Raw genomic sequence first — 26,514 nt, 5'->3', positions numbered from 1 at the left:
TGACATGAAAAGTCTCGATTCTTAAGAAATAAAAAGTAGATTGTGAAACACTTCTATCACAATTGAGAAAGAGAAGAGAGAAGACTAATGTTTCCAATTCTTTCTGCCTAATGTGGCTAAGGATGGATTTGGTTGTCCCCGTTATATTTTTCTGTATTTCCAAATGGACTAGACAAACTCGTGTTTATTTGAAAGTAGAATAAAGAAATATTTTGAGAGAGGTGAGGAAGATTGGCCAGATCCAAGACATGTTAGCCTTCATCAGGCTTCCTACGATGATATGACTGTTGCGTTTTCATAGCAAAGCGTTTGTTCCAGAGGATTCAGTTTTAGGGTCCCCAAAACTCAGTGGACTCAAAACTCCAAGAACAGCCCTGAACTCCTGATTCCAGGCTAGAGATGTTCACAGTTGGTAGGAGTGACTTTTCCACAAGGAAGAGATTCCCCTCCCCATTTAGAAAATGTTTTCAGGTCCAAATTGTCTCAGAATTTCACTTGCAACCTTGAGTGTTTCTGAAATTGAAAACAATCGTCTACGTTCTTGTAACTTTTCCCTCTTCCACGACTCCCTTTTCTGGCAGGAGGATGTGGTGTGATGTGAGGCCAGGTGCAGAGTGGTGGGGGGTGGGGGCGCTGCAAATAGAAGCTGATTATTCAGACCTCAGGGAGGGAGAAAAGGAGACTTGGTGGGGAGGAAAGTTAGACCTTTGGTGGTGGCCAAGAAGCCAGGTGTTCAGAAAGGAAGGCCGTGTGAAGGCAAGAGAGCCAAAGTGAAGGACAGGACTGCAGACTGAATGAATCACAAGACAGCTCTTAACAAATGTCAGGTGCCGGTTTTGAAACTGAAATAGTTTGCGGTTTTGAAACTGAAATAGTTTGCGCTTGTAGAGGAACAAGTAGCAGATGCCTTCCTCCCTCCCGCTTTACAAGCAGGGCGCGGGATGGGGCTGGGTGAGAGTGGTCACAAAAGGAAGTAGAAATTAGGTTCCACCATAAACTTAGGAGACCTTCAAAAGATCTTGTACTGGGTCTTTTTTTTTTTTTTTTTTTAATCTTAATGTAGCACATCCCAGTCAATAGAAGATAAAAGTAACATCAATATAAAGACCAAATTCACTTTTATTAATTAGCAAATAAATATTTAGCAAATAAATTGCATTCTGAATATAGTATGAAATATAAACTTAAAATACCATTTAATAATGGTATTTTCTTTCTCTAAGTCCTACATTTCAAAAAAAAATTTGAGGTTGGCCTTTGTTGGTTGGGTGGGTGGGTGGTTGTTGATAATGGAGTATGAATAGAATTTTTGCAAACCACAGAATTTTCTGACGACTGGATCCAGCTCCTCCTAAGCTCATCTCTCCCCTTCTTCATCTACAAGGCAAGCAGGGTTCAGACAGGCACCACAGCCATCTTCATGTAATTTTCCAGCCCCCTGTACTGCACAGGTATAGTGGTAGGAACTTTCTTGAGGGATGATTCTTGCAGGGGTGAGTTCCAGACACCTTTGTTGACTTAATTCTCTACAAACAAAATCCTCAGGCTGGGCGCGGTAGCTCTAATCCCAGAACTTTGGGAGGCCGAGGCGGTCAGATCACGAGGTCAGGAGTTCGAGACCAACCTGACCAACATGGTGAAACCCTGTCTCTACTAAAAATACAAAAATTACTTGGGCGTGGTGGTGCACACCTGTAATCTCAGCTACTCAGGAGGCTGAGGCAGGAGAATCACTTGAACCCAGGAGGCGGAGGTTGCAGTGAGCTGAGATTGCACTATTGCACTCCAGCCTGGGCGACAGAGTGAGAATCCGTCTCAAAAAAAAAAAAAAAAATCATCAACCACAGTTGTTTTATCTGCCCCTTTTCTAGGAAGGGGATCAACTCCAAAGCCTGAGCAGTGTTCCTGATGTGGAGAGGACGCCTCCCAAAGTAAGGGGTGTGAGAAGCAAGGAGGACACAGCTGGGAGGGAATATTTCCCTTGCTTTTGAAAAATGCTCCATTCTCTGCTACCTAGGGATTCTGGGGTGGGTGGGTCAGTGTGTTGTTGACTGTTTTTCTTATCGCTGTACCATTTAGCATTCCCAGAAATGGCTCCTCAGGCACAGGTTTTTTTAGGCATCCATAGACCAACCCCCCTCCCAGAGAAGTCTCCTAGGTGCTCCATCTTTGTACAATTTTGTAATAATTTCCACCTGTAATCAAAATAGAATGAGGGAGGTCAAGCAATCTTCCTCTTGGCCCTGCTACAAACTGCTGAATCAAACTGCTCTATGCCCTCATCCGTGAGTTGGGGGCAATAAATAATAGTTGTGGTTTATCAAAGTGCTGTCACATATGTCACATTTGAACCTCACAGCAACTCTGTAGGGTAATTGGTGTATTATTAGGGCATTTCCCCCTTTTTATAGATGAGAAAACTGAGACTCAGGGATGTTGTAAAGCCAAAGGTCACAGTACTAATAAGTAACAGAATTAAACTCAAAATGCCTTGCTCTAACTACCAAGTGCTGCCTCCCTCACCCTCCAGAGAAAAGCCAAGGATACAGCAGATTGTCTACATAAGCTGATATATAATGGCTCTGACAAGTTTCAATGGGATCCCTTACTTACCCAAAAATCAAAAAGCAACACAGCTACAAGGCTCCTAGAGCTGATCAAGCCCTGCCCCCGTTTCATTTTGAAGGTGTGGCCCAATGAGGTTAAGTGATTTGCCAAAGGTCACTCCATGAGTTGGTGGGAAAATGACCAATGTCATTTTTTAAAATTAGTTAAAATTACCTTCTACCAAGCCCATTTTTATGGCTTATTTTAAGTGGGTTAATAAGTATACCAGGCACAGCTTAAACCCAACTGAGTAAATGCTGACACCAGTTTATAGATTCGGCAGATAAGTAGCAATAAGGAATTATTCATCTCTCATTTATCATCCAACCTCTCCAAGGTGCAAGTTATAAAGTGAAGCAAATAGCAGTTCAAGAGCCCCCCATACACGTGAGATCAAAACAGTGAAAAGGCAAATTGATTTTCAAAGCTATACATTTATAATGCGTCTATGCCGGAGGTCTCCTGAAATATGAAAAAGAATAATATTTGGGAAAATTTTTTGCATTTCACAAATAGGCACATTTCTTATACAGAGCTCTATATTTGACCTTCAGACATATTCAATCATTAATTCATTCTTTTGAGTATGTATTGGGTACCTACTCTGTGCAGACCACTGTAGGAGATTATAGAATTATTAAATGATATTCCAGCCATCAAGAAATTTTTAAACCTAATGAGGTGACAAAATAAAACACACATGTGTGCATGCATGCACACACACACACACACACACACACACTTGAATCTCAACCCTATAAATCTTTGTGTGGGGACGTTATATGATGCCCAGAGCCAGTGGGTGTCAGGGGGAGTGTGTGCATGGGGACAGGAGGGAATGTGAAGATTGCCTGGTGTGACTAGGGGAGCCACAACTAGGAACACATTGAGGAGGTGGCCTTGCCTCAACCTTCTCCCCAGTGACATATCTTTATCATGAGAAGAGGGTTAGGAAAACTCATAGGCAGAAAATAAGACAAAGAATTGATGGCCCCAATTAAGAACCTAATCCCCAAATCCCCTGAAGCACAAACGGGTGGAGAGATGGATGAGGGACCAATGGGGGCAATAGCAGTTATAATATTTGTAATGTCTGCAGAAAATGAATAAAATCAACTGATGATTTATTTGGGAGGTGAGCGCTAATGAATTCTCATGTGTTATTCAGAAAGGTTGGTTTACCTTATATTTTTATTGCTCCCAGTCGTCTTCCAGTGATGGACCTGAGACCCAAAATTCAATGTCAATAATAAAGCAGCGACAAATCCAAAAAGTGACTTTGCTCTTAGTTGCCCAGACAAGAAGCTGCAAGACGCCTTCTGGAACCTCCCGTGGGTCAATTCACTGTCCCTCCCCAGGGATGAGGCCTGTTTCTTCAGGCCAGTAACCACTTATTTCTGGGCTCTGCATCCATAAAACTGAAGCATTTTCCAGTGTAAAAATAAATGGGAAGACATTTACTCAAGGGGTTTACTCAAAATCCTTTACTTGGGATATTGGGAAACCGAGGCTCAGCAAATTCAAATGACTTATACATAGAGTGACCACATAATTTATGTGAAATTACAGGTGAATGTGTATATCACTGATGATTACCCAGAACAGCAGCATGCACCGGGCCTGTTTCAGGCATCCAGGACATTGGATCACCCCCAATAAACAATGAGAATCAGAACAAGGATCCACCCATTATGCCCCACATACACTTGACTACCTTCTTTTCTTTATTTTGAAGACTGAGTCCACAAGACCATTAGGAAGATATTCAGTCTAGAGATACAATATGTGCCTGGTGCCCATTTTGGCTTGGTTTATCCCCAGTCTAAGTAGGGCATGGAATAACTGTGGCTTTGAATGTCTATGATCTCCCTTTACCTCATCCTCAAGCCCTCACTCACCCCTACCCTTGACTGGGCCAAGGTCACTGTTTCCAGTGCCCTGCAAAGGGCGTGGGCAGCAGCTCTAACCAGGTTGGCAGATTTCTAGGCTCTGCCCCAGAGCCCAGGGCTGCCTTATCTCTGATCTTCTCACCCTAGTGATTGCATCAGGGTGAGGGAAGTTTGGCCTTGGGAGTCAATGTATAGAGGGGAGATATCAATTCCTATAGTAGCAAGTTGAAATGGAAGAACAGAGTATGACCAGGGTGCCAGGGAACCTTGTCCTGGTTGTGCCGCTAAATAGGTGTGTGGCTCTAAAGGGCTCTGTAGCTCTTTCTGGGTACTAATTGCCTCTTCTGCAAAATGAGTGGATTGGACAAGAATCCTTGAAGTCCCTTGCAACTCCAGGGCTCCACATCAGTGTCAGAGAGAGGCTGTCTCAGGACTGATAAACGGGCCAAAGGTACCTGGGGCCGTAATCATCCACCAATGGAGGACGAAGGTGCTGATGAGGTACCACGTGACATCTTCTGCATGTGAGCTTCTGTGTTTGCACACAGTGGAAGAGACCATGGCACCCGCGTCTCAGCCACAGCCATGATACCACATCTTCAGTCATCAAGGATGGGGATTTACACTGTATTAGGACAAAGTGGAAACTCCACTTTTTAAAATTCAATTCAGCAAACTTAAAAAAAAAGTCTACTATAATTAGAAACTGGAAAATACAAAGATGTCAAATATAAGATTTCTGCCTTCAAGGAGATTAAAGTTTTGGGGAAAGAGGTATATACAGAGGCAGATGTGTAGAGAGATTAAACTAAAATACAATATGATAAAGGCTGTAAAAACAGAAGAGGAAAGAGACTAATTCTGGAATAAGGATGGAAGTTAAAAAAAAAAAAAAAAAAAAGGCGGGGGGAAGGGGCTGGCCTAGTGTGGTGGCTCTAGCTCAGGCCTGTAATCCCAGCACTTTGGGAGGCCAAGCAAGAAGGCAGTGGGAGGGTCACTCCAGCCAGGAATTCCGGACCAGCCTGGTCAATATAACGAGACCCCGTCTTTACAAACAAACAAACTAACAAAATAGCCAGGTCTGGTGGTGTGTGCCTGGTCTCCTCACTACTCCGGAGGCCGAGGTGGGAGGATCGCTTGAGCCCAGGAATTCGAGGCTCCAGTGAACAATGATCGCACTACTGCACTCCAACCTGGGTGAAAGAGAAACACCCTGTCTCTCTCTCTTTAAAAAAAAAAAAAAAAAGAAAGAAAGAAAAGAAAAAAAAAGGTTATGTAAGAAGATACCCAGCACAGTACCATTGCCTTGCCCAGAGGAGCAGTTTTTGAGTTCTGCAGTCAACCTACTTGAATTTAAGTCTTGGCTCCACCACCTATTAAGCGGGGCAAGTTACTTAATAGTTTGTGCCTTAGTTTCTTCATCTGTAAAACGGAGGAAATAGAGCGATTGTGTGGATAAGTGATTGTTAATCAATCCATGCAGCATACTTGGCACTGTGCCTGGCGTATAGCAATGCCCAGTGTTACTCAATAAATGTTTGCCTAGTAAATGGATCCCAGTTTTCATCTGCAAACCAAACCTTTTATTTTGCATATTCAAATGGGCCTCCCATTTTTAGTTCCTCACTGAACATATTCATTATGAATGGCTAAGATTGAGTTCAGACTTAGGGTCAGGTGTTCCCACCCTAAGAGATAAGGCCTCATTCCGTTGCCCAGGCCAGAGTGCTGAGGTGCCATCACTGCTCACTGCAGCCTCGACCTCTCAGGCTCAGGTGATCTTCCCACCTCAGTCACTCTGGTAGCTGGGACTACAGGCATGTGCCACCACACCCCGCTACGTTTTTGTATTTTTATTAGAGATGGGGTTTCTCCATGTTGTCCAGGCTGGATTTCGGGAGCTTAAAGTCACAAAATGTTGGGACAGGAAGGAACCTAGGAGACAGTTTAGTAGTCTCTTCATTTTACGGACAGAAAACTAAGGCTTAGAAAGTTAAATGACTTGCCTGTGGGGCATGGCACTCCTCTGGTGGCAGTGGTGGGATTAGAACCCAGGAATCCTGACTCCCAGACCAAGGAGCTCCCTCCAGCCTCAACTAGACCCAGATCCTCCAGGCATAAGCTTCGCTCTACAATGACACTCAGGCCACAGCAACCTGGGGTCCATCCCTCCTCTTTCTATGGCACCCCAAAGAAGAGGCTACCTGTTTCCCAGTTCTTAGGGCACATCTAAGGAAGAATTTAGGACCTTTCCCAGTCCAGGGCGGGCTCTCAATTCATACAGGGAAGAAAAAAACAAATCAAAAACCACTTCAGACCATAAATGCTCCACGTTGTTTCCAGTGTTGACTTTCTCCTTTAATTCTCATTCACGGAGACTGCTTCGCAGGGGATCTGTTCATGACCCTCACCTTAGTGTCACTAACAGAGGTGGCCGTGGGGGCTTTCCGTAGAAAGGGCAGGTGACAGGTGAGGCAGGCAGGAGCTCCGCCCACTTGTTCTCCAGCCTGTCGGCCTCAGGTAACGGCCCAGCGGCCTCGCTCCTCCTTCCCCAAAGGCAAGGGAAGAAAAACGAGGCAATAACCAGAGGGAGGAAGGTGGAACGGGGGGAAACTGAGCGCAGGGGTGGAGAATGAACTAAGCTCCGTCACACCTTTTCAAGCACAGCAATTGACAGTGTGTGTTATTATAAAAGAACACTTGCTCCATGAGAACATTAGAAAAGTACAAAAAAATTCACGCAAGACCTCGCCGTCTTTATAGGCAGGTGTGTTTACGTTGATTTCTCTACCTATCTTATCTATCACTATATAATTCGAATGAACCCTAATAGAATATTGACCAGTGTCCTGAATTTTCTCCTCCCGTGCACAGCGTGAGTAATTCTCCCGAAACTTTGCTCTTGCCGATCTAGATTGAATCCGATCCTTCCGGCCGCGGCGGCTCCGCCTGGGAGGGCGTGGCCCCTGCGCAGGGGCGGGAACCCGCCCCGGTGGGCGCGCGGCCTCTGCGCCTCCGCCTATCTCCGGGTGGGTGCGGGGGTGCGGGGTGCTGGGGTGCGGGGTGCGGGGCTGCCCCGCCGGGAGACTGGGAGGGAGAGCCGGCGCCGGGACCCACGCGAGGGCGCGGACGGGCGGGGGGCGGGAAGCAAGGCTGCCGAAGGGAGGAAGCGGGGCCGGCGCAGCGGGCGCCAGGCCGGGCAGAGGCGGGGGCGGCCGGCCGAGGGCTGACCCCGAGCGCCGCCGAGTCTGCGCCGCCAGCCGCCCCGCGCTCGCCTCCCTCCGCCTGGGGTTCCGCGGCGGCCGTCAGCGCGCACCTCATCAATAAGGCCTGGCAGGCGCCGGCCCCGCGGCCATCCATCACCCCGGCTGCACACCCGGCCGCGCACCGAGGCTTCTGCGAGCGCCTGCGGGGCCTCTGCGTGGAATGGGCGGGGCCCGCGTTCACCCGGGAGCTGGGCCTAACACCCTCGCGTGGATTGCAGGCAGCGTTGTTCTACCCGGCAACAAATATGTGGCTTTATTCCATCTCTTAATCCCAGTGTCTGTTAACGATGTGGTGTTCATTTGTTCCTAAAGAGCTGTAAGGAAGCTTAGAAATGATTCGGCAAGCGGGCGCGGTGGTGCATGTTTGTAATCCCGGCACTTAGTGAGGCCGAGGCGGCAGGATCGCTTGAGCCCAGCAGTTTGAGACCAGCCTGGACAGCAGGCTAAACCCCATCTCTACAGAAAAATAAAATTAGCCAGGCGTGGTGGCGCGCGCCTGTGGTGCTACTGGGGAGGCTGAGGTGAGAGGATCTCCTGAGCGTGGGAAGATAGACGCTGCAGTGAGCTGAGATCGCACCACTGCACTCCAGCCTGGAGACAGAGCCAGACTCTGTGGAGAAACGGAGAAAGGGAGAAAGAAGAGAGAGAGAAAAGAGGATTGATTCACCACACACACACACACACACACACACACACAGAGAGAGAGAGAGAGAGAGAGAGAGAGAGAGAGAGAGAGAGAGAGAGGACTGATTCAGCACAACCAGTGCATTTCACAGATAAGGAGACCGAGGGCCAGAGTGGGCGGCTGGCGTGCCTGAGGCCACACCAGGAGGTGGTGATGAAAACTGGATTGGGGCCTGCATCTCTTGTCCTACCCCTACTCCCAGCCCTTGTGCCCTCCAAATGGGCACTCGGCAGGTCCAGGATCGATATGCATGGTTGGCATCGAATGTGTGAAAAGGGCGAAGTCATGGGTTATGGGTGTGGGTGTCAGTGCATGAACAACACAGAGTCCGCAGGCATTCTGTCCCCCAACTCAGGCCACACCCTCTGTGTGTGTGTGTGGGGGTGGGGGTGAGGTCCAGAAAGAGTACTAGGTAAAAGAGAGGGAGAAACACGTCTGCATTAAAAGCAATGTGTTCCTTGAATTCATTTAAGTCGTCTCGCACCTGCCCTTTTCCCCAAGGAGGCACGGTGGGTCCCCTTCCTGCTGGTGTCTGTGCCAGCATTCACTCCTGCTCCTGTCTGCAGGATGCTTTTGCTCTCTGGTTTGCAGGTAGAAACTTGTGTTCATCCGTGTACCTACAAGTTTGTATGGTGCCTGGCACACAATAAACATTCAAGAAATGTTTGCTTTGTCAATGGTAGCTCTTGTGAGGGAATTCGAGTAATTCTGTATCAGAGGGCATGTAGGCTGAAAGAACTCACAGATCAGGTGTTCAGTCTCATTTCATAAGAGAGAGACTGAGGCTCCCAGCATTGCCCCGTTGAACCATTGCCTGGTTCACTCAAGGCCTTCCTCTGTAAAGTCAGAGCCGGCATAGCCCTCAGGGATCCCTTTCTTTTCTCCCTGCAGAACATTGTCCTGCCACCAGCTCTCCCAGCCATGGACTGCATCCTCATCACTTCTTTCCCTTGCCACCTTTTGGTTCCTCTGCTGCTTAATTAGCAAGCTCTCCCAGGGTGAGGGACAGAGAAGATCATGGAAGCCAAACTGTCTGCTTTGTTCTTAGGAGGAAACACAATATTTTGTGGGGGATTGTTTTGTTTTTGTTCATGGTATTGTTTTCTTAGTGTTGGTGGTGTTGGATTTTAAATTCAAATTCGAATGACGAAATTAAAATCAGTGGCCAGTGGGTGTCTGCTAATCTTAACATCCATTTTTCTTCCCTGATCGCAGAGGTATGACTGGAGTTAGAAACAATGATATTATCAAGAACTCTGGGAAGAGGTAGAAACAACCAATCTCTCTCTCTCTCTCTCTCTCTCTCTCTCTCTCTCTCTCTCTGTCACACACACACAAACACACACCCCTCACTTTTATTGAAGAGCAAAGGTAGCAAAGACATCTTGTAGCCCAGGCAGTCAGTGGTTTTGGGCTCTCATGTGATGTCCACTAGACTATAATTGCTGTAAATACAAGCCTAGAGTGTGATTTTATCTGGCACAGAGCACTTTCATCTGGCTACCTTGCACCCTGATGGTAGCCCATCCATGTGAACATCATGACCTGCAACTGAGCATGATGGAAATTGACTTAAGAATCAGAGCCAGAGGCCAGGCACGGTGGCTCACACCTATAATCTCAGCATTTTGGGAGGCCGAGACTGGTGGATCACCGGAGGTTGGGAGTTCGAAACCAGCCTGACCAACATGGAGAAACCCTGTCTCTCCTAAAAATACAAAAAGTAGCTGGGCATGGTGGCACATGCCTGTAATCCCAGCAACTTGGGAGGCTGAGGCAGGAGAATCGCTTGAACCCGGGAGGCAGAGGTTGCGGTGAGCCAAGATTGCGCCATTGCACTCCAGCCTGGGCACCAAGAGTGAAACTCCATCTCAAAAAAAAAAAAAAAAAAAAAAAATCAGAGCCAGAGTAATAGGTTCTGCAGAATGATATCGTCTTGTACAGAAAAGACCACATTTCATTGACTGCTTTTCCCTTAGTCCATTCAGAAATACAGTCCTACTCTCAAGGGGCCAAAGTGTTTCTCCTTCAAGGCCAGTCCTTGGCTTACTCTTGTCTCAGAGGACCAGCTGGACCAAACTCAGTTTCCAAGGACTGATTGGTTCTCTCTGCTTCCCATCACTCTCTCCCAGGCAGCCATCAGGTTGTTGAAAGGGATTTAGCAATCCCCGAGCTTCTGCTGTTTGGCTTCAAGACCTTCAGGATGTGAGAGGAGGATAACCCTCACTCTGACGTCACCCTTCCAGCAGCCTGCCCAAAAACCTGAGTGCACCGGTGCTTGTGTGTTTGTGCCATACGTGCTCAAGATAGGCACTGGAGCTGTACCCAGGATGGACCACTGTGGCCATTCCTGTGGACCAAGGATGAGCAATAGGGAGGACCAACCTTGAAAAATGATCCTTTAAAAAGAAATGCAAGGCTTTCTTTTGTATATAAATCACTCTTCTAGCATATTTTAGGTGGGAGTCAAAAGTGTACCAGAGATGCGGACTCGCACTAAAGACAGGATGGGGCTGGAGAGAATGGGAGCTAAAGAGTCTTATTCTGCTCCACCTGTGCTCTTTGTCCTTCTGCCTTTTTCAAAGCCAGATTTATTGAAGTGCAACTTGTATAAGTAAATTCACTCCTTTTAGTGTGCAGTTTTCTGAGTCTTGACAAACACACAAATCATGTGACCACCATCACAAGATATGAGAATAGTCCCAGCGCCCCTCCAAATTTCTTCCTCCCCCTCTGTAGTCAACTCTTCCCTCTCCCCAGCCCCTGGCAACCTCTGATCTGTTTTCAGCCCCTATTGTTCTGTCTTCTTCAGAATGTCATAGAAAATGGATTTTGTCTATAATCTTTTGAATGTTCTTTCACTTAGCTGAATGCATTCAGGATTCATTAGTGGTGTTGGGTGTTTGTTATTCATTCCTTTTTGTTACTGAGTAGTATTCCATTGTATGGATGTACCTCAGTTTACCTATTCCCCCGCTTAAGGATCATTTGGGTGGTTTCCCGTTTGGGGCAATTATGAATAAAGCTGTAGGTTTTGAAGATACCAACAATACTTATTTTATAGTTTTAAACACAACTTACATTTAGTTCTTCTTGTCCTGCAGCTCATTGCAAATAGTATATCTGCTGGGGCATGTTCAAAGACTAGGGTGGGGACGTCACAGTCCCTGACAAAAGGTGGTGTATGGAGGGGGTGTGTGCGTCTCCATTCGATGTATGGAAAGAGAGAGATGAATTCAGAGTTTGGGAAGTGCAGTAAAGACAAAGCGCTCACAGGGTGATTGAGAAACTGAGGTGGCGAGTAAGTCTTTTATTTACTCCACGTGTTCTGAGCCCACCAGCCCCTGAGCCCAAGAGTGTGGGTCCCTGGAACTGGGCATCTGCAGAGACTTCCTAGGGGAGGGGTGGCGTTTGCCCCTCACTGGGGGAGGCCCCCCGGGGAGATGGTGTGAAATAGGGGAGGGAGGAGGAGATGAAGTCGGGATAGCTCTCCACCTTCCTGAGTGACATCCTGCCAGTCCCCTCCACCTAGGTGCGGAGAGCTCCGTTTCACTGCGCCCCTTTGCACCTTGGATTTTCTCTCTTCACTTCCTTGCCCTTTGGCAATTTGCTGTTCATTAGCACCTCTGCTGCAGACCAGGGGGCAGCCCCAGAAGTCCCACTTTAACCGGAGAGCCCCTGTCCTTCTGTCAAACACACGGACACGCACAAGACTAAAGAGGGGGATGAGTGGAAACCAGCCGCAAAGAAATGGAGTGGGAGGTTCTTCTTTAAAATCCACTCCGTTCAGAACACAGTGAAACACCCTTTGACAGAAGAAGGACTATCTAGCTATTCCAAGCTCCGTGCCTCCCCTTTCTTGAGACTGTTGTTACAAGAAACCAATGATTTCTAACAATAGGAACTTCCCAGCTCGGAAGCGGTGTTCGGAGGGGAGCAGCGCTCTCGGTGGGCACCTGCCGCGGTTGGGGTGGGAGGAGTGGTCGTGGAGGCCACTTTCCCGTCCACCGCCAGGGAAGCCCGGCCTGTCTGAAGGGGTCCTCGCCTGCGCCGAGGACGGCCGGGCCTCCGGTCCTAGCACAGCCCCCCTTTCAGAGGACCCCGGGTCTCTGCGCCTGCGGACCAGAGGCTGTTTTCGCACTTGGGCTTCGCGCTTCCTTGACACTTTCCTGTCTCTGCTCGCCGCGCCAGGTCGCGGCGCCTGCCTGGGCGTCTTCCCCAACTCCGGGTCACCTCGGGGCGAGGGCAAGGGTGCCGGGCCGGTGGGGTGTTCCGGCCACTACCGGGCGGGGGAGGGGGCGGCCTTTGCGGAAACTGGCCGAGCTGGCTCAGGGAATGCCAGATATCTGGGGGACCCACCAGTCCCCTGCTGTGCGCGTGGAGGTCTTGGGCCTGGCGGCGCTCCAGCCGCGGGTGTCCGTACCGTCACCACTGTCCTCCCTGGGAGCTGGGCAAGGGGAGCCCTGGACTCTGGGTTGACCTCGTCCCAGTCGGGTTCTTTCTCCTCCCACCCAGGCCCGGCCGCTTTCTGGCGTCCTTCCTCTCCCAGGAGGTCCTGGCCTGTCTCCCTCTCCAAGTCTCTTGACTCCCAGCTCGCCTTACTTCCCAGAGTCTGTGGTCTCTCTCCTTTCTCTGTCTCTGCTCTCTCTGCCGGTCCATTCCCTGCTTTGGTTTTTCCATAATATTTCGTCATTCAACACTCTGTATTTGGCTTATTTATTGTGCGTTTTTCTCTTGTAGCATGTAAGTTCCTTAGGATAGAATTCTTCTCTACTTTGTTCCATGCTGAGTACTCATGCCTGTAGTGTTCCTGGTACAGAGTAAGTGCTCAGTCAATGTGAAATGAATGAGTGGGTGAGTGAGTGGATGCATGAGTGGATGAATCGCCACCTCTCCCTCTCCGCTGCTGGCCAGTCATTTCTCTCTGTCCTGGTCTCTGCCTGTCTTCCCCTCTCTCTCCCGCTTTTCTCTCCCTCCTCTTGCTTCTCCTCCTCCACTCCTGCATTTTTTCTCTATCCTGCTGACTTGGTCCCTCCATCCTTCCAGGATTTATGGGTTGGGCTCCCTATGCCTCAGAAAGGGTGCACCTGGCTCCTGGTCAGCCTTCATCCCCGGAGCCTTGAGGCCTCCCTCGCCAGTCTAACAGCCTAAGCATCTAGCCAGGTTCCCAGCTCAACTTCCCAAATCCTCTCTGCACACAGGGAAGTCCCTTCTTCCTGCAGTCCCCAGGACCTGGGGACCCTGAGGTGTCCTTAGGAGCAGCCTAGATTTGTGCTGGTGGTTTGTGGGAAGTAGCAGCTCCACTGGCAGATGAAGCCACCAGGGGGATTTGTGCCACCCAGGGTGGGCCACTCCTTCCACTTCTGGTCAGTGTTCTACTCTGAGAAATGGCAGTCCTGCCCATCAGTGCTCAGGTCCCTTGAGGGGAATGTTTCATTCTCCATCTCCCAGCAACTTTGATGGATGCTATTAGCAGCCCTTTTTACAATTTTAATCATTCACCCAACACTTATTGACCACCTACTGTAATCCTTGCTCTGGGCAGACCAGGATTTTGGTCACTGCCTTCACAGAGCATACCTTTTGGGGTGTGTAGAGGGGAGGTGAGTGGTGCATGTGTGTGGACAGCCAAGCCCATATAAATTACTTTATGACTTCAGGGGGCATGGACACATGAATAAAGTGCAAGATCATTTTACTAGTCCAAGGATGTTAACCATGCTCTTGCTCTGGGCTCACCACAAACAGCTCTGTGACTTCAAAAGTCTCTAATTGGGGGGTAGCGAGGCCCCACATGTGAAAGAATTGGGGCCTGTGTCACCAAGAGAGATCCCAGAGGAGGCAATCCCCGAAGGAAAGGGCCCCTTACAGACTCAAAGAACCTGCAGTCTGGGAACCAGACTCCCTATGGTCTGGGTGGTGGGTGGCCTGGGCAGTAGGTGTTAGCAGCTCTTTCGGGCTGCTGTTTTCTCCAGGTCCTTGGATGGGGAGGGAGAGAGGGAACCAAGTTGGCAGCAAGAAAGGCAGCATACATGGTGGCACCCACATGGCCACTACGCCTCCAGCTGGTGCTCCCCAACCTAGTGGGGCCCCTGCCTGGACTTGCCTGCACTGGACTGGGCTTCAGTCCTAGCCTCAGCTATGCTGGACCTGAAGAGGCCCTTCCTATTCCAAAAGGCTATGGTGTCCATCCTGAACTCGGCAAAAATGTTCAGAGATTCCTTTTCACTTTTTCTCCTCTTCCTGTGGGCTCTTAGATTATGAGATATAAACTATTTAAAACGTCGATTTTATTTTTTAAATGTTAAACATGCTCATTAAAGGAAACTTAGAAAAGTTTTTAAAAGATCGTTTTTAAAAATAGGTTTTCATGGTAGAAAGTCGATATTTAATAAAATGGGGGAAAAAAAGAACTAAGATTCAGGAATCCAGGTTCTAGATCTGCAGTTCCGCCCTTGCTTTGCCACCTCACACAAGTACCTTAACCTTTCTGAGCCTCCATGTGCTGGTTTGTAAGGTGAGGGCGGTAACACCGTTTCTCCCTCCCTCTTGCTAATGATATTGTTGTTCCCCAGAGAAAAATGAGATTTGAAAGTGTTCTCTAATCCGGAAGTGACTATAAAATATGAGGGGGTGTGCCACAAACTCTGGTCCTCAGGGCTGGAAGCACCAGGAAGCACTTGCGGAGGTCTACGAGGGAGAACATGTATTCGCTTTGCAACCCAGAGTAGTAATTTCGAAAGCAAGACCATTAATAAGAGTTGCTGCTTCCTCTCCTCTCGTCTGTAACAGGCTGCAGAGCTCGGTTCCGGGGGAACAGGGCGGGGCCTCTACGTCCACTCCGTATCCCCAAGAATTCTGAGTGTCCGAGGCACGGACCATAGGAAGTGAAGGAAGGTAGGTCGACGTGGCCTTGCAGCTGAATTCGTTCTCCATTTTTCCTTCAGCAGGGACGCATCCTGCTCCGCACCCTGGTTCTCCGCGCTGCACCCGCGGGGGCTCGTGCAGGGCACGGCGGGCAGCGTCGGTGAGGACCGAGTGCTGCGCAGGGAAGGAGAATCGCAGACCGGCGCCCAGGCCTAGTGGGGGAATTCGAGGGCCGTGTGGGGGCAGGACTTGGCATTCGTTTTGCGCGGGTCACCTTGAATGTCTGTCCGCAACCCTCGCGAGCTGCCGCAGCGGTGCGTCCATATCTTGGAGGAATTCGTTCCATAGAAGGAGGGTTGATTCTCTCTGGGGTTTCTTGTTTTCCATTATAAGACTCTGGCGAACTTGGTGGCGCCAAATTTTTTTCAGACGTTGCTTTTGTTTCGGGTGTAGCAGCCAAGATCATGGTCCCTGGCGTTGCACTTGGTTTAAAGCAAACTCGGACACGTCCCACCAAAAACTCGCGGGAACTCGACACTGGGAAACCATCAGTGGTTTCACTGTGAATTCCAGCATCCACCGTTTATGTTTATTTTTTGGTGGAACCAGTGTTTAAATTCCTCTGTACACGATACGCAGCCTATAATTTGCCTCTTCTAGGGTATGGACCAGCTCAAGTCCCAGGAACCTTAATGGAACAGGGCAAAGCAATTTATTCTTGCTTTGGAGATATTTTCTAAAAGAGTACAGTACACCTAAGTAATTCTTATTTGTCTAAAATCTGACGACCTGACGCTGGGTCATTAGACCCAGGCTCTTAGAAAAAAAAAAAAAAAAAAAAAGTCAAAGACGTTCACAGTGTTAAATTCTCCTCCGAGATTATGGGAAAGGAAACCCGAGAGAGGACTTGAATGGGGATTGGGCCGCTCTACCCAGGCCAGCCCAGGCATATCTTCCTTAAAAATAGCCAAGAGGCCGGACCTGAGAGCACCCATCCGCTGCCCCCCTTCCCAGCGGCCTCTGCAGCGAGAGAGAAGCCTGGGAACCTAGAGAGGCGCCGATAAACCTCCTCCAGCCGGCGGCCCAGCGAGGCCTTGAAATGCTCCCCGCTCCTGGCAACGCGCAGCCAACCTGCAGGCTCCCGCTTGGCCCAAGGGAGGGAGGGGGCGAGCCAAGGAGGAAAGGAGGGAAAAGGAAACATCCCCCCAAAAAGCAGCCCATTTGCCAACCACTCCTGGTTTGTCCTTGAGCTGAGGCCTTGGGGAGAAAGTTGGGGCGCTGGACCTAGAGGAAAAAGCCACAAGAAACATAATTTTCTCTGTCCCAGGCGCCTTCCAGAGACAGCGAATATTCCTGGGTCAGGGGATCCCAGGTTTCAGTCCACTAGGAGCGCCAGCGGAAGGTGTGGGTAAAGGACCGGGGTGGTAGGGGGTGGTGGGAGGTGGTAGGGGGAGCCCAGGGCTGGCAGAAAGTGGCGGCTCAGGGAATCTGGGGTTCCTAGCAAGCAAGCACCCAGCAAAATCAAGCGATCCCACCCAGGGATGTGGCAGCGGCCATCCACAGCGCAGCCTGTTATAGCCCCACCAGTGTACAGAGCAGGGGATTGAAGCTTAGGGAGGATGGGGAGGGCGAGGGTGAAGGATCGCCGCAAGGCACCGCACCTCCCGCTGCGGCCCATCCCGCACAACTGAGAGAAGCCGACGTAGGAGCGACGCCTGTTTCTTTGGCTGTGGGGAGAACGCTCAGATGGCACCCCGCCAGACACTAAGCCCCAAGCCCCTGGCTTGTTGCTAAGAAAATTCACTGCCTGGTCCAGACTCAGCCTTTTTCGCCCTTTGAGGGTCGCGCGTGGGAGGCAGCTGTGAGACCCCAGGCAGCGCTGGAGCCACAGATTTCCTCGGAGAAAAGAGAGGCCGGAGCACCTTCCCGCTCGCCCAAGCCCAGAATTTCCACTCTCCAGAAAGGCCTTGCAGGCCCCTGCCGCGGGCCTTCGCTTCGCGCCTCTCTCGCTCACCCCCGCGAGGATGATTGCCGGTTTCAAACCGCGAGCAGGGAGTCTGCTTCCTTCTCCGCTGCGTCCGAAGGATCGCAGATTGGAGCGTGCTCCAGAGACCGCTTTTCCCCAGCACCGGCCTCCGAGATCCCCAGGACCCCTTCAGCCTAAGTTCCCACGTCTCGGGTCCATGGCGCCAATTCTGCTAAGGAGCAGGCTAGGAGTTGGGAGAAGTCGGAGAAGAAATCCTAAGTGTGCGCCCCCAGCTTCCGGGGTGCAGGCCGGCCGGGGTCTGAAGGAGCGGCTGCAGTGCGTCCAGCCTGTGCTCAGGCCTTTCGCGGCTCGTGGCCCCACGCAGCCTCTGTTTGGGCCCCCGTGAACCTCCGCACCTCTCATTCAGGGAAGAGAATTCCCCGCGCAGCCGCGCTCGTTTCTTCCTCTGGGATTTTCCTGAGAATCCCCAGGAGTTGGCCACGATCCCATGGGGGGTTTCCTTCTACCCAGCCCCGCGTCCTGGCCTCGTCCTTAACACCCGGGTTGCCTTCACTCACGCTGGGAATCCATGACTGATTTCCTACTGCCGAAGCGGGTGGCGTCCCCAGCCTGATTTCGGAGCAGCACGGGTTTCGTGCAGGGCGATATCCCGACCCCTTCCCCCATCCCTTTAATCTGGTTTGAGAAGCCTGTGCTGGGGAAAAAAACGCGGCCTAAAAAGAAAAAAAAAAAAAGGTTTAACCGAAAGCGTGAGAGCCACCCGCCGGCTGTTATCTGGGGCTGAAGGCTGCGGTAATCGATGGGTTATTTTTACGCGGTAATAGGGCCCTGTGATTGCTCTATTAACCTTTAGACCTGTCTGAGGGACTCTCCGGCTCGCAGCCCCGCTGCGCTGGGGCCTCCAGGCCCTGACGCCGACTCCCAACTCAGGCCTGACACATTCCCCTCCCCCATTCCCTGGAAGAGCCCCCTCCACGGAGAAGCTCCCCTGGACCGCCGGGCTCCCCAGTCCTTGCCACATCCCTTGGATTGGTGCTGCGGCCGCCGCAGGCTGCAGAAAAAACGGGGAATGATTAGAAGAGAGGAGGCAACGGGAGATGGGAAGCGTCGCCAGGAAGGGATGCAGACTTTGCTTAAATACATGAAATTGAGGGTGAGGCAAGGGCTCCCGACAGTCTCCCTGGGCTTTTGGGAAGGTAAAAGGGAGGCTTCAGTCTGTATGCTCTGATTTTAGGAGGCAGTCTGGGTGTCTCCTGAACCTCCCCGGAATCCGGGCAGGATACCCCTGCCCAGAAACTAGCATCCAGCCGGGCACTCCGGGTGACCCAGTGCCCCACACAAGATGGGGAGTTGAGCCCAAGAGGTCACCTTCTTCTCTACTGGCCCCGCCCCTCGCCCACCACCGCGGGATGAGGACCACGGGAAGGGGGGCGGGGAGGGAGAAAGGAAATTCATTAATAAAGCTGACCCTAGGCACCACAGCGAACCCAATCGACCTCCGGCTGGGCTGCGGGCGATTCCCCGCGCCCTGCCTGTAGCACTTGGGCGTTTTCCGCGGAGACCCCAGAGCCTGGACTTTGCCTGCTGGAGGAGCTTTCCGCACAGCCCCGCTGCCGGCGCCCGGCGGAGGTGTAGCCGGGGCCGCGCACCCCCGCCCCGCCCTTGCACGTGACTCCCACAGGCCAGTCAGCGCCCGCGGGCCGAGTCGCAGGGCCAGGGACCAGAGCCGCGAGCAGGGGACTCGGAGGCTACAGGCGCAGGGGCCGCGAGAGGCTTCGTCGCCGCTCCAGCTCCGGGGGCGCCCAGGGGAGCGCGCGCGGAACCTCCAGGCCCAGCAGGTAGGGCTTTTTTCTTCCCTTTCTTTGCTCCTTGCCACGGTCCCCCAAACTCGGAGTTTCTCCGCCCTTGCTTGTCTGGAGGTAGAGAGGTAGCTAGTGGGAGGAAAAGAGACGTGCGCTCCTCCCTTCCCCGAAATTGGCCAACCCCGCTCTGCTTTTGACTTTGCCTTAGCAACATCTTTAAGTCAAAGTAAGACTTGGAGGCAAAACAGAGAAATATTGGAAGCGCTTTTGGATTCTTTCCGTGTGAACTTGAACGCTTTCAATCCCTGCCCCCGTGTGCACTTTCTTCAGCCCTTGTTTGCACATCGCAGGCCGGGGCCTGGGTGGTCATGGTTGCCGTGTGAAGTTACCGGGACTGACGGACCCGAGACAGGCCGCACGGCAGCTCGCACATGGAGGGAAGTAGACGGAGGCGTGTCGCCCACCAGCGACTCCGGGGACGCAGGGTGGCGGTGCCAGGCAGCGCCGCTGGGCCTCAGGGGCCCCCGGGAGACACTCCGAGGTGCGGGAAGGCTGCTGAGTGGCGGAACTGTTCATGCCCTTTCTGGCCAGCCTCCTCGGCCTCGGGGCTGGGGTCCAGGGACTGAATGTTCCTCTGGAAGCTCACCACCCCACCTACCCGCGCTGCTTCTGCCTGAAACTGGCCGAGGGCCCGAGCCCGGACCGGAGCCGTGACTTCCCTCCGCCGGCCACGGCGCTGCCAGGATCCGCCGGGTTATGTCGCTTGGCTTTGGGCTCAGGGGTCACCGTGGGCAGAGGGGGGTGCCGGGGTGGCGGACTGCCACCAGGTTGAGGAAAGGAGGGGCCTTTTGGCTGGGGAAAGAGCGTGGTGAGGGACCCGCGGCCGATGGAAGCCCTGGGGTAGCGCGGCCCGCACCGCGGAGTTTGGGGAAGCCCCTCGGGGAAAGTGTTTCCTGTATTCCCAGAAAAGGAAGACAACCAAGAGCAGGTTTCAGGCTTTTTAAGAAAGCCTGGAGTGAGGAGGTGATGCTCCGCACATTGCTGTGTCTCCTCCCCGGCTGCGGCCGACTTGGTTGTGCCGGCTAGAGTGTGACCGTCCTCCTCGCTGCAGGCCCAGAGCGGAGGCGTAAGCCCAGGCCAGCGATGAGTCTCCTGTAAAGGAACGGGTATATTTGGGCGCTTGCAATTCTCCCATTCTCAAAAACAGATCGGAAGAGGGCTGTTGGTTGATTCTTGAAAGGAGAGCGCATTTCCTGTTGGCCTGCGAATTTGGGGTGAACTGGGACAAGTGATCAGAAGGAGAGCAAAAACTCCCCGATTCTGGCAGCCTCAGGAGCTGCTGGGCTTTCTCCGGAGGTGCTGGGCTTTCTCCACCAACTGCAGGATCCAGGTTCAATTTCAGCAACTAGCCAGAGGCGTTTTCAAAGAGTAGCTAATTTCTTGTCTTTCCAGAAAGTTATAGAGGGGTATTTTCTCCACCTTCTATTGTTGTAGTAATTCAACTCAGGCAATGTATCAGCCATTTGAAAAGGCAGAGAATGTGATAAAGACAAATATTAGATTCATGACATTTTTTGCGTCTACATTTTAAAGTCTGCAAGTTGCTACCTATGTGTATACTGGAAGTTGGATTATAAAATTCTAAATCTCCTTTCTTTGCCAACGTTATGAGAGAAAAAATATTACATTATCTTGAAGAACTGCAGGAGTTGAGTATTCCAGAAAATGCAATGAAATAGGTCAGCTACTTGATTTAAAAGTCAAATACTGGATCTTTTATTAAGATAAACTCATAATTCTTTAACTTTATTTTCAAAGGGAAAAGTTGGTGACCTCAGGTCAATTTTTTATCTATTCTCTAACCAAACTTGCTGGAATGAACTATTCGCCAAACCAATAGTTTACTGCGTATTTTGAAAGCAAATAAGCTTTTAGGAGTTACCATGTGACTGTATAATACAATACAGTACTATTAATTCCATTATTATTACTAGTGATGTTTCAAACAAGGTGAAAAGCATTATGTGGTGTGTATTAAAGATTCCATTTCCAGATTTTACAGTAATAAAGATGATCATTTATTATAGTACATACATCTGAGGTACTTTCTTGTGTTACATTAGAAATATGTATAATAGTCAACTGTGTTTTAGAACTTTCTTTTTGCCTGTTAGGACAGTTTTATAAAAATCTGTTATAAGTGTTTTACAAATATTAATTTATAATCCTCACTCCTAAGCTTCATGGTGACTCTACAAAATAGGTGCCTTTAATATTTGCATTTTGCAGATGAGGAAACTGAGGCACAGAGAGGCCAAGTAATTTGTCTAAGGGTATTTATTCCATAAGTGTCAGAGCCTGGATTCAGTATATAGTTAATATTCTTGTAAATCTACTATTGAAATAAAAAAGAAATATTTGTAGGGAGTAGTTGCCTTTTCTTAAAGAGAGAAATGGAGTGTGCTGGACAGCTTCAAGCCCCTGGAGCCCTGCTGATCCCATCCCCTTCCCCCACCCCTTCTGATTGTACTTTGATCTTAGACAAGTTTCAGAACTTTCCAGTGCTTCAGTTCCCTCTTGTAAAATGAGGAGAGACACCTGTACAATGAGTAGAGTTGTAGAGAAAAAGACCTGGAGGTAATTCAGACAGCAGGTAATTCAGAAAGTGGAGCTCTTGTTTTATCAGAAAAATTGCCTGATAGCAAAACGCAGGATGCTGGGAAGTATATAATCAAGTTCCACAAACTGCTCTTTCCCCAAGTGTCCACCTTGGTGTTAGGATTCTGCTTATGGGTGGACTTGTGATTCTATATGAAGAACCCATTCAGTGAATTAGAATGGTACAGTGCGTTATTCTGTAGAGCGACATTGTACATTCTTCTCACTTTTCTGGTTCTGATATACAACTTGCAAAACGACTAAATTATAACCATTTGCAAGAAACCTGTAACTTGTCCGATTTGACGTCCACATGGTATAGTGTATGGATGAGGGTTTCACAACCCTCTTCATGAGGCTTAGCAGATACCGTTGTTCATTTATAAACATTTGGACTCTACTTCTGTTTTGTCTTTTGTGTTTGTTTTTTTGTTTTGTTTTAATTACAAACAAAAGTTTGTTAGGTTGTTGTTTTGTATAAAGTTTGTCCTTGTCCCCTCAAGGACAATCTAAAGTTCTTTCTAGGTCAGTAATGCTTGGGGAGAGATGGGGGAAGGGGGAAGATGAGAGATTTCTTGGGTCCCAGGCACTCTGCATGAACTCCAAACTTTTGGGCTTACACTTACAAAAGCATGCTTGCAGAATAAGGTAACATTAAAGTCCTTCCTGACAAGCAATACAAAAATAATTGACCAAGATCACAACCAATAACTGCACGCCCAAGACCGGGGAAGCCCCTAGTCCCCGGGGCGCCTCTCCCCAGGCTTGCCTGGGCCGCCTGACCCAACGCCTGGACAAAACAAAGGCCCGTGCTTCCCGGCACCGCGGGGCCTCCGGAGCTGGACCCCCAAACCCCCATGGCGACTTCGATTGCAGCGTGGAAGAAGCAACCACGCAAGTGGAGAGTGGGTTCTGAAAGCTCTGGGATGAACCGCCCTCTCTCTTTTTCTCATTCCTCCTTTAGGACCCTGGCTGCAGCGAGGAGGAAGGAGCCAGCCTGGCCCTCTGCCTTGGAGCCAGCCTAGCAGCTTCTGCGCCCGTGGCCGCAGGTGTCCTGGAGTCCTCTCGGCTTGACGAGTGGGGGACCCGAAGGCCCGTGCGCCACCTCCAGGCTTGGACGCTGCCCTCCATCTTCTGCCCCCAATAAGTGCTCCGGACCTCCAGGCCCTGGGGTGAATTCAGCTGCTCCTGCATCACCTTCCGGAACCACCAAAAATTCAAATTGGGATTTTCCGGAGTAAACAAGAACCTAGAGTCTTTTGCTCAATGCTGGATTTAATACGTATATATTTTTAAGCGATTTGGTTTTTTCCCCTTTGATTTTTGATCTTCGTGACAGTTCCTCCCACGCATATTATTGTTGTTGCCGTCGTTTTTTCTCCCCGCGTGGCTCCTTGACCTGCGAGGGAGAAGGAGGACCCCGAAGCCGGGAGCTCTCAGGGGCGATGTACCAGAGCCTGGCGATGGCCGCCAACCACGGGCCGCCCCCCGGTGCCTACGAGGCGGGCGGCCCCGGCGCCTTCATGCACGGCGCGGGCGCGGCGTCCTCGCCGGTCTACGTGCCAACGCCCCGGGTGCCCTCCTCTGTGCTGGGCCTGTCCTACCTCCAGGGCGGAGGCGCAGGATCTGCATCCGGAGGCGCCGCGGGCGGCAGCTCTGGTGCGGCCGCGTCTGGTGCGGGGCCAGGGACCCAGCAGGGCAGCCCAGGCTGGAGCCAGGCGGGAGCCGACGGAGCCGCCTACACCCCGCCGCCGGTGTCGCCGCGCTTCTCCTTCCCGGGGACCACCGGGTCCCTGGCGGCCGCCGCTGCCGCCGCCGCGGCCCGGGAAGCTGCGGCCTACAGCAGTGGCGGCGGAGCGGCTGGCGCGGGCCTGGCTGGCCGCGAGCAGTACGGGCGCGCCGGCTTCGCGGGCTCCTACTCCAGCCCCTACCCGGCCTACATGGCCGACGTGGGCGCGTCCTGGGCCGCGGCCGCCGCCGCCTCCGCCGGCCCCTTCGACAGCCCGGTTCTGCACAGCCTGCCAGGCCGGGCCAACCCCGCCGCCCGGCACCCCAATCTCGGTGAGTAGGAGCGCGAGGGCTGGGGCGCGTGGGAGCCGGGGCAGAGGCCGTCTTGAGCCCGGTCTAGGGCCTCTTGTTTTTCCACGAACGCCTTCGTTGGGCTGGGGATGGTGCTTGACTACCTCGAGTTTCGAGGGAAGGCAGAAGCCAGTGCGGGGCTGGCGACATCACAGCCCCAGGAGATCGGCTTCTGTGCAGTGGGCCGGACCTGCCAGCTGGGGCCTCTTCTGAGAAGGTGGCAGGGTCGGAGTGCGGCCTGCCCGCCATCCCGGGCATCGGCCGTGGCCACGCCGCGCTGTGGGTGACGCGGGAGGACAGCGGGCTCCTTGGAGAGCCGGGGGCAGCGGCCTGAGATCCCCTCGTGGATGGTGCTGTCGATTGCTGGGTTTCTGCGCCCATTTCCTCCCCACCCGCCCTCGGGCCTCCGCAGGGAACTGATTACAACGGTTTGGACCTTAGACCTTCTGGGCCATTTGGCGGCCCAGTTGGAGGATCCCTCGAGGTGGCTGATGATTTTCCCGTCGGGGGTCTCACACCCAGAACAAAGGAGGGATGGACAAAGGAGACGCCGGGGAGATGCGCGGAACTGGAGTGGGCACCTTGCGGGTGGCACTGGCCCGGTGCGTGGGAGCATCATGCCGGCGGCCGGGGGGGAACACAGGGACCCCAAATGGGCTTGTTTATGACGCCCGAGTTAAATGGAGACTTTGCAGTCGCTTGCACGCGTGGAGCCTTCTCTTCTCGAGTGGGCCAGGGTTGGAAATAACCATTGTGGTAGGTTCCATACAGTATTTGCATCGGATGTCAGACGGGGAGGGACGGCAAACGTGTCTCAACGTCCACCGATTCACAAATAATCCCAGGGGCAGCGGGATCTGAGAAGGGGCCTGGGTACACAGGCTAGGGAAGAAAGGGAAGTGGCAATCCCTAGTTCAAAATGCAAACGACCTCTGGAATTTCGGGAAAGGACGGAGGAGGGAGTTTGAATTGAGCCCACCCTGTGGGGGAGGGGAAGCCCGGACTTGAGAAGCAAAGCTCGCGTTTATTGACCACCTACTAAGTGCTAAATCCTTCTGCATTTGTTCTCACTTTGAAGAGTAAAGGCTGCCCCTGCCAGGTTTCCAATCTTGGGCTGGCTCCGATAAGGGCCCGGGCTTTGAAGGGCTTTTAAATTATTCTCTGGCTCTGGGTGGCCAGGGAAGGTCCCCGGGGGTGCAGCAGAATACACATCGCCGGCAAACTGATTAACCCTGGAAGTGGCGCCGAGGCCCGGTCTGTGGCTCTTGGTGTTCCCCTCCCCCTCATCCCTCTTGGGGGAGCCAGACGGCAACCCCCAGGGGAGGAGGGGCCCGGCCGAGCCTCGCAGCGACCTTTGCGAGATTGGGCGGCGACATCTCCACACAATGGCGCCCGCAGGCGGGAGTGCGGGGCGGGGCACTTACGGGGTCCTCTCCAGGGCCCTCTGGGGTCTCTGACTTAAAATAGGGAGGACTGGGTCAGGAGATCGAGACCATCCTGGCCAATATGTTGAAACCCCGCCTCTACTAAAATTAAAAAAAAAAAAAAAAAAAAAAAAAGCCGGTAGTGGTGGCACGCGCCTGTAGTCCCAGCTACTTGGGAGGCTGAGGCAGGAGAGTCGCCAGAACCCGGGAGGCGGAAGTTGCAGTGAGCCGAGATCGCGCCACTGCACTCCAGCCTGGCGACAGAGCAAGACTCCGTCTCAAAAAAAAAAAAAAAAAAAAAAAAGGAGGACTGGTCCAGGGAGAGTTTGCTTTGTAACCCCGATAATCCTGGAGGGGATTTGGTGTTTGGTTAAGCAAAAGAGAGTTCAAAATCGTGAGTTACATCCAGCAGTGTAAAAACGAAATATCGGCAGGGCGCGGTGGCTCACACCTGTAATCTCAGCACTTTGGGAGGCCCAGGCGGGAGGATCACGAGGTCAGGAGTTTCTGGCCAATGTGGTGAAACCCCATCTCTACTAAAAATACAAAAATTAGCTAGGTGTGGTGGCGCTTGCCTGTAGTCCCAATTACTTCGGAGGCTGAGGTAGGAGAGTCGCTTGAACCCCGGAGGTGGAGGTTGCAGTGAGCCGAGATTGCTCCACTGCACTCCAGGCCTGGCGACAGAGGGAGACTCCGTCCATCTCAAAACAAACAAACCCAAAAAAAAAAAAAAATCCCGAAATACCATGTGAGTGTGCACACAGGATTGAGATTTTAAAATGTCAGTCATGCCATGTGTCATGCCATGTAGAGGCTGCTGCTGAAGTGATGTTTCCCAAATTCCTGTGTCAGCAAATGGCAAGCTGACCTCCCGGAGCGTCTCTCTGCCAAGAACTGCCACCTGCCTTCTCTGGGCTCTTCCCGGATAGTTTATGAAGTCCACAGCCTTTGAGTCTGGCCTAGAGGGTGGATTTTCTCTTCCGCACGCAGCCAAGTGTTTTAGGAGAGGTGTAACTCTGTGAGGGAACACAGGGCATGTTGAACTTGTTGGCATTCATAGCTTCAGCGTGTTCTGCAGGTGGCACTTACATAAAAGCAACTGAAGTTAAAAGCAATGCATGTGGTCAGGCGCCGAGGCTCATGCCTGTAATCCCAGCACTTTGGGAGGCTGAGGGGGGAGGATCATTTGAGGCCAAGAGCTCGAGGTGAGCCTGGGCAACATAGTGAGACCCCATCCCTACAAAACATTT

General features: G+C 51.6%; 1 protein-coding gene across 2 annotated transcripts in view; it reads left to right on the top strand.

The window, feature by feature from the left end:
• The first annotated feature begins 18,790 nt into the window (after positions 1 to 18,790).
• Positions 18,791 to 26,514, top strand: part of GATA4 (GATA binding protein 4) — a 56,945-nt gene continuing 49,221 nt past the window's right edge. For both annotated transcript variants that reach the window (XM_025394014.1, XM_025394013.1), the window contains exons 1-2: positions 18,791 to 19,139; positions 22,726 to 23,822. In XM_025394014.1, coding sequence (XP_025249799.1) covers positions 23,207 to 23,822 — 616 coding nt within the window. In that variant the 5' untranslated portion in view covers positions 18,791 to 19,139; positions 22,726 to 23,206. The remainder of the gene's footprint in view (positions 19,140 to 22,725; positions 23,823 to 26,514) is intronic.

The sequence above is a fragment of the Theropithecus gelada genome, chromosome 8 (assembly GCF_003255815.1).
Source record: "Theropithecus gelada isolate Dixy chromosome 8, Tgel_1.0, whole genome shotgun sequence".
NCBI lineage: Eukaryota > Metazoa > Chordata > Mammalia > Primates > Cercopithecidae > Theropithecus > Theropithecus gelada.
This window is presented reverse-complemented; position numbering and strand designations above follow the sequence as displayed.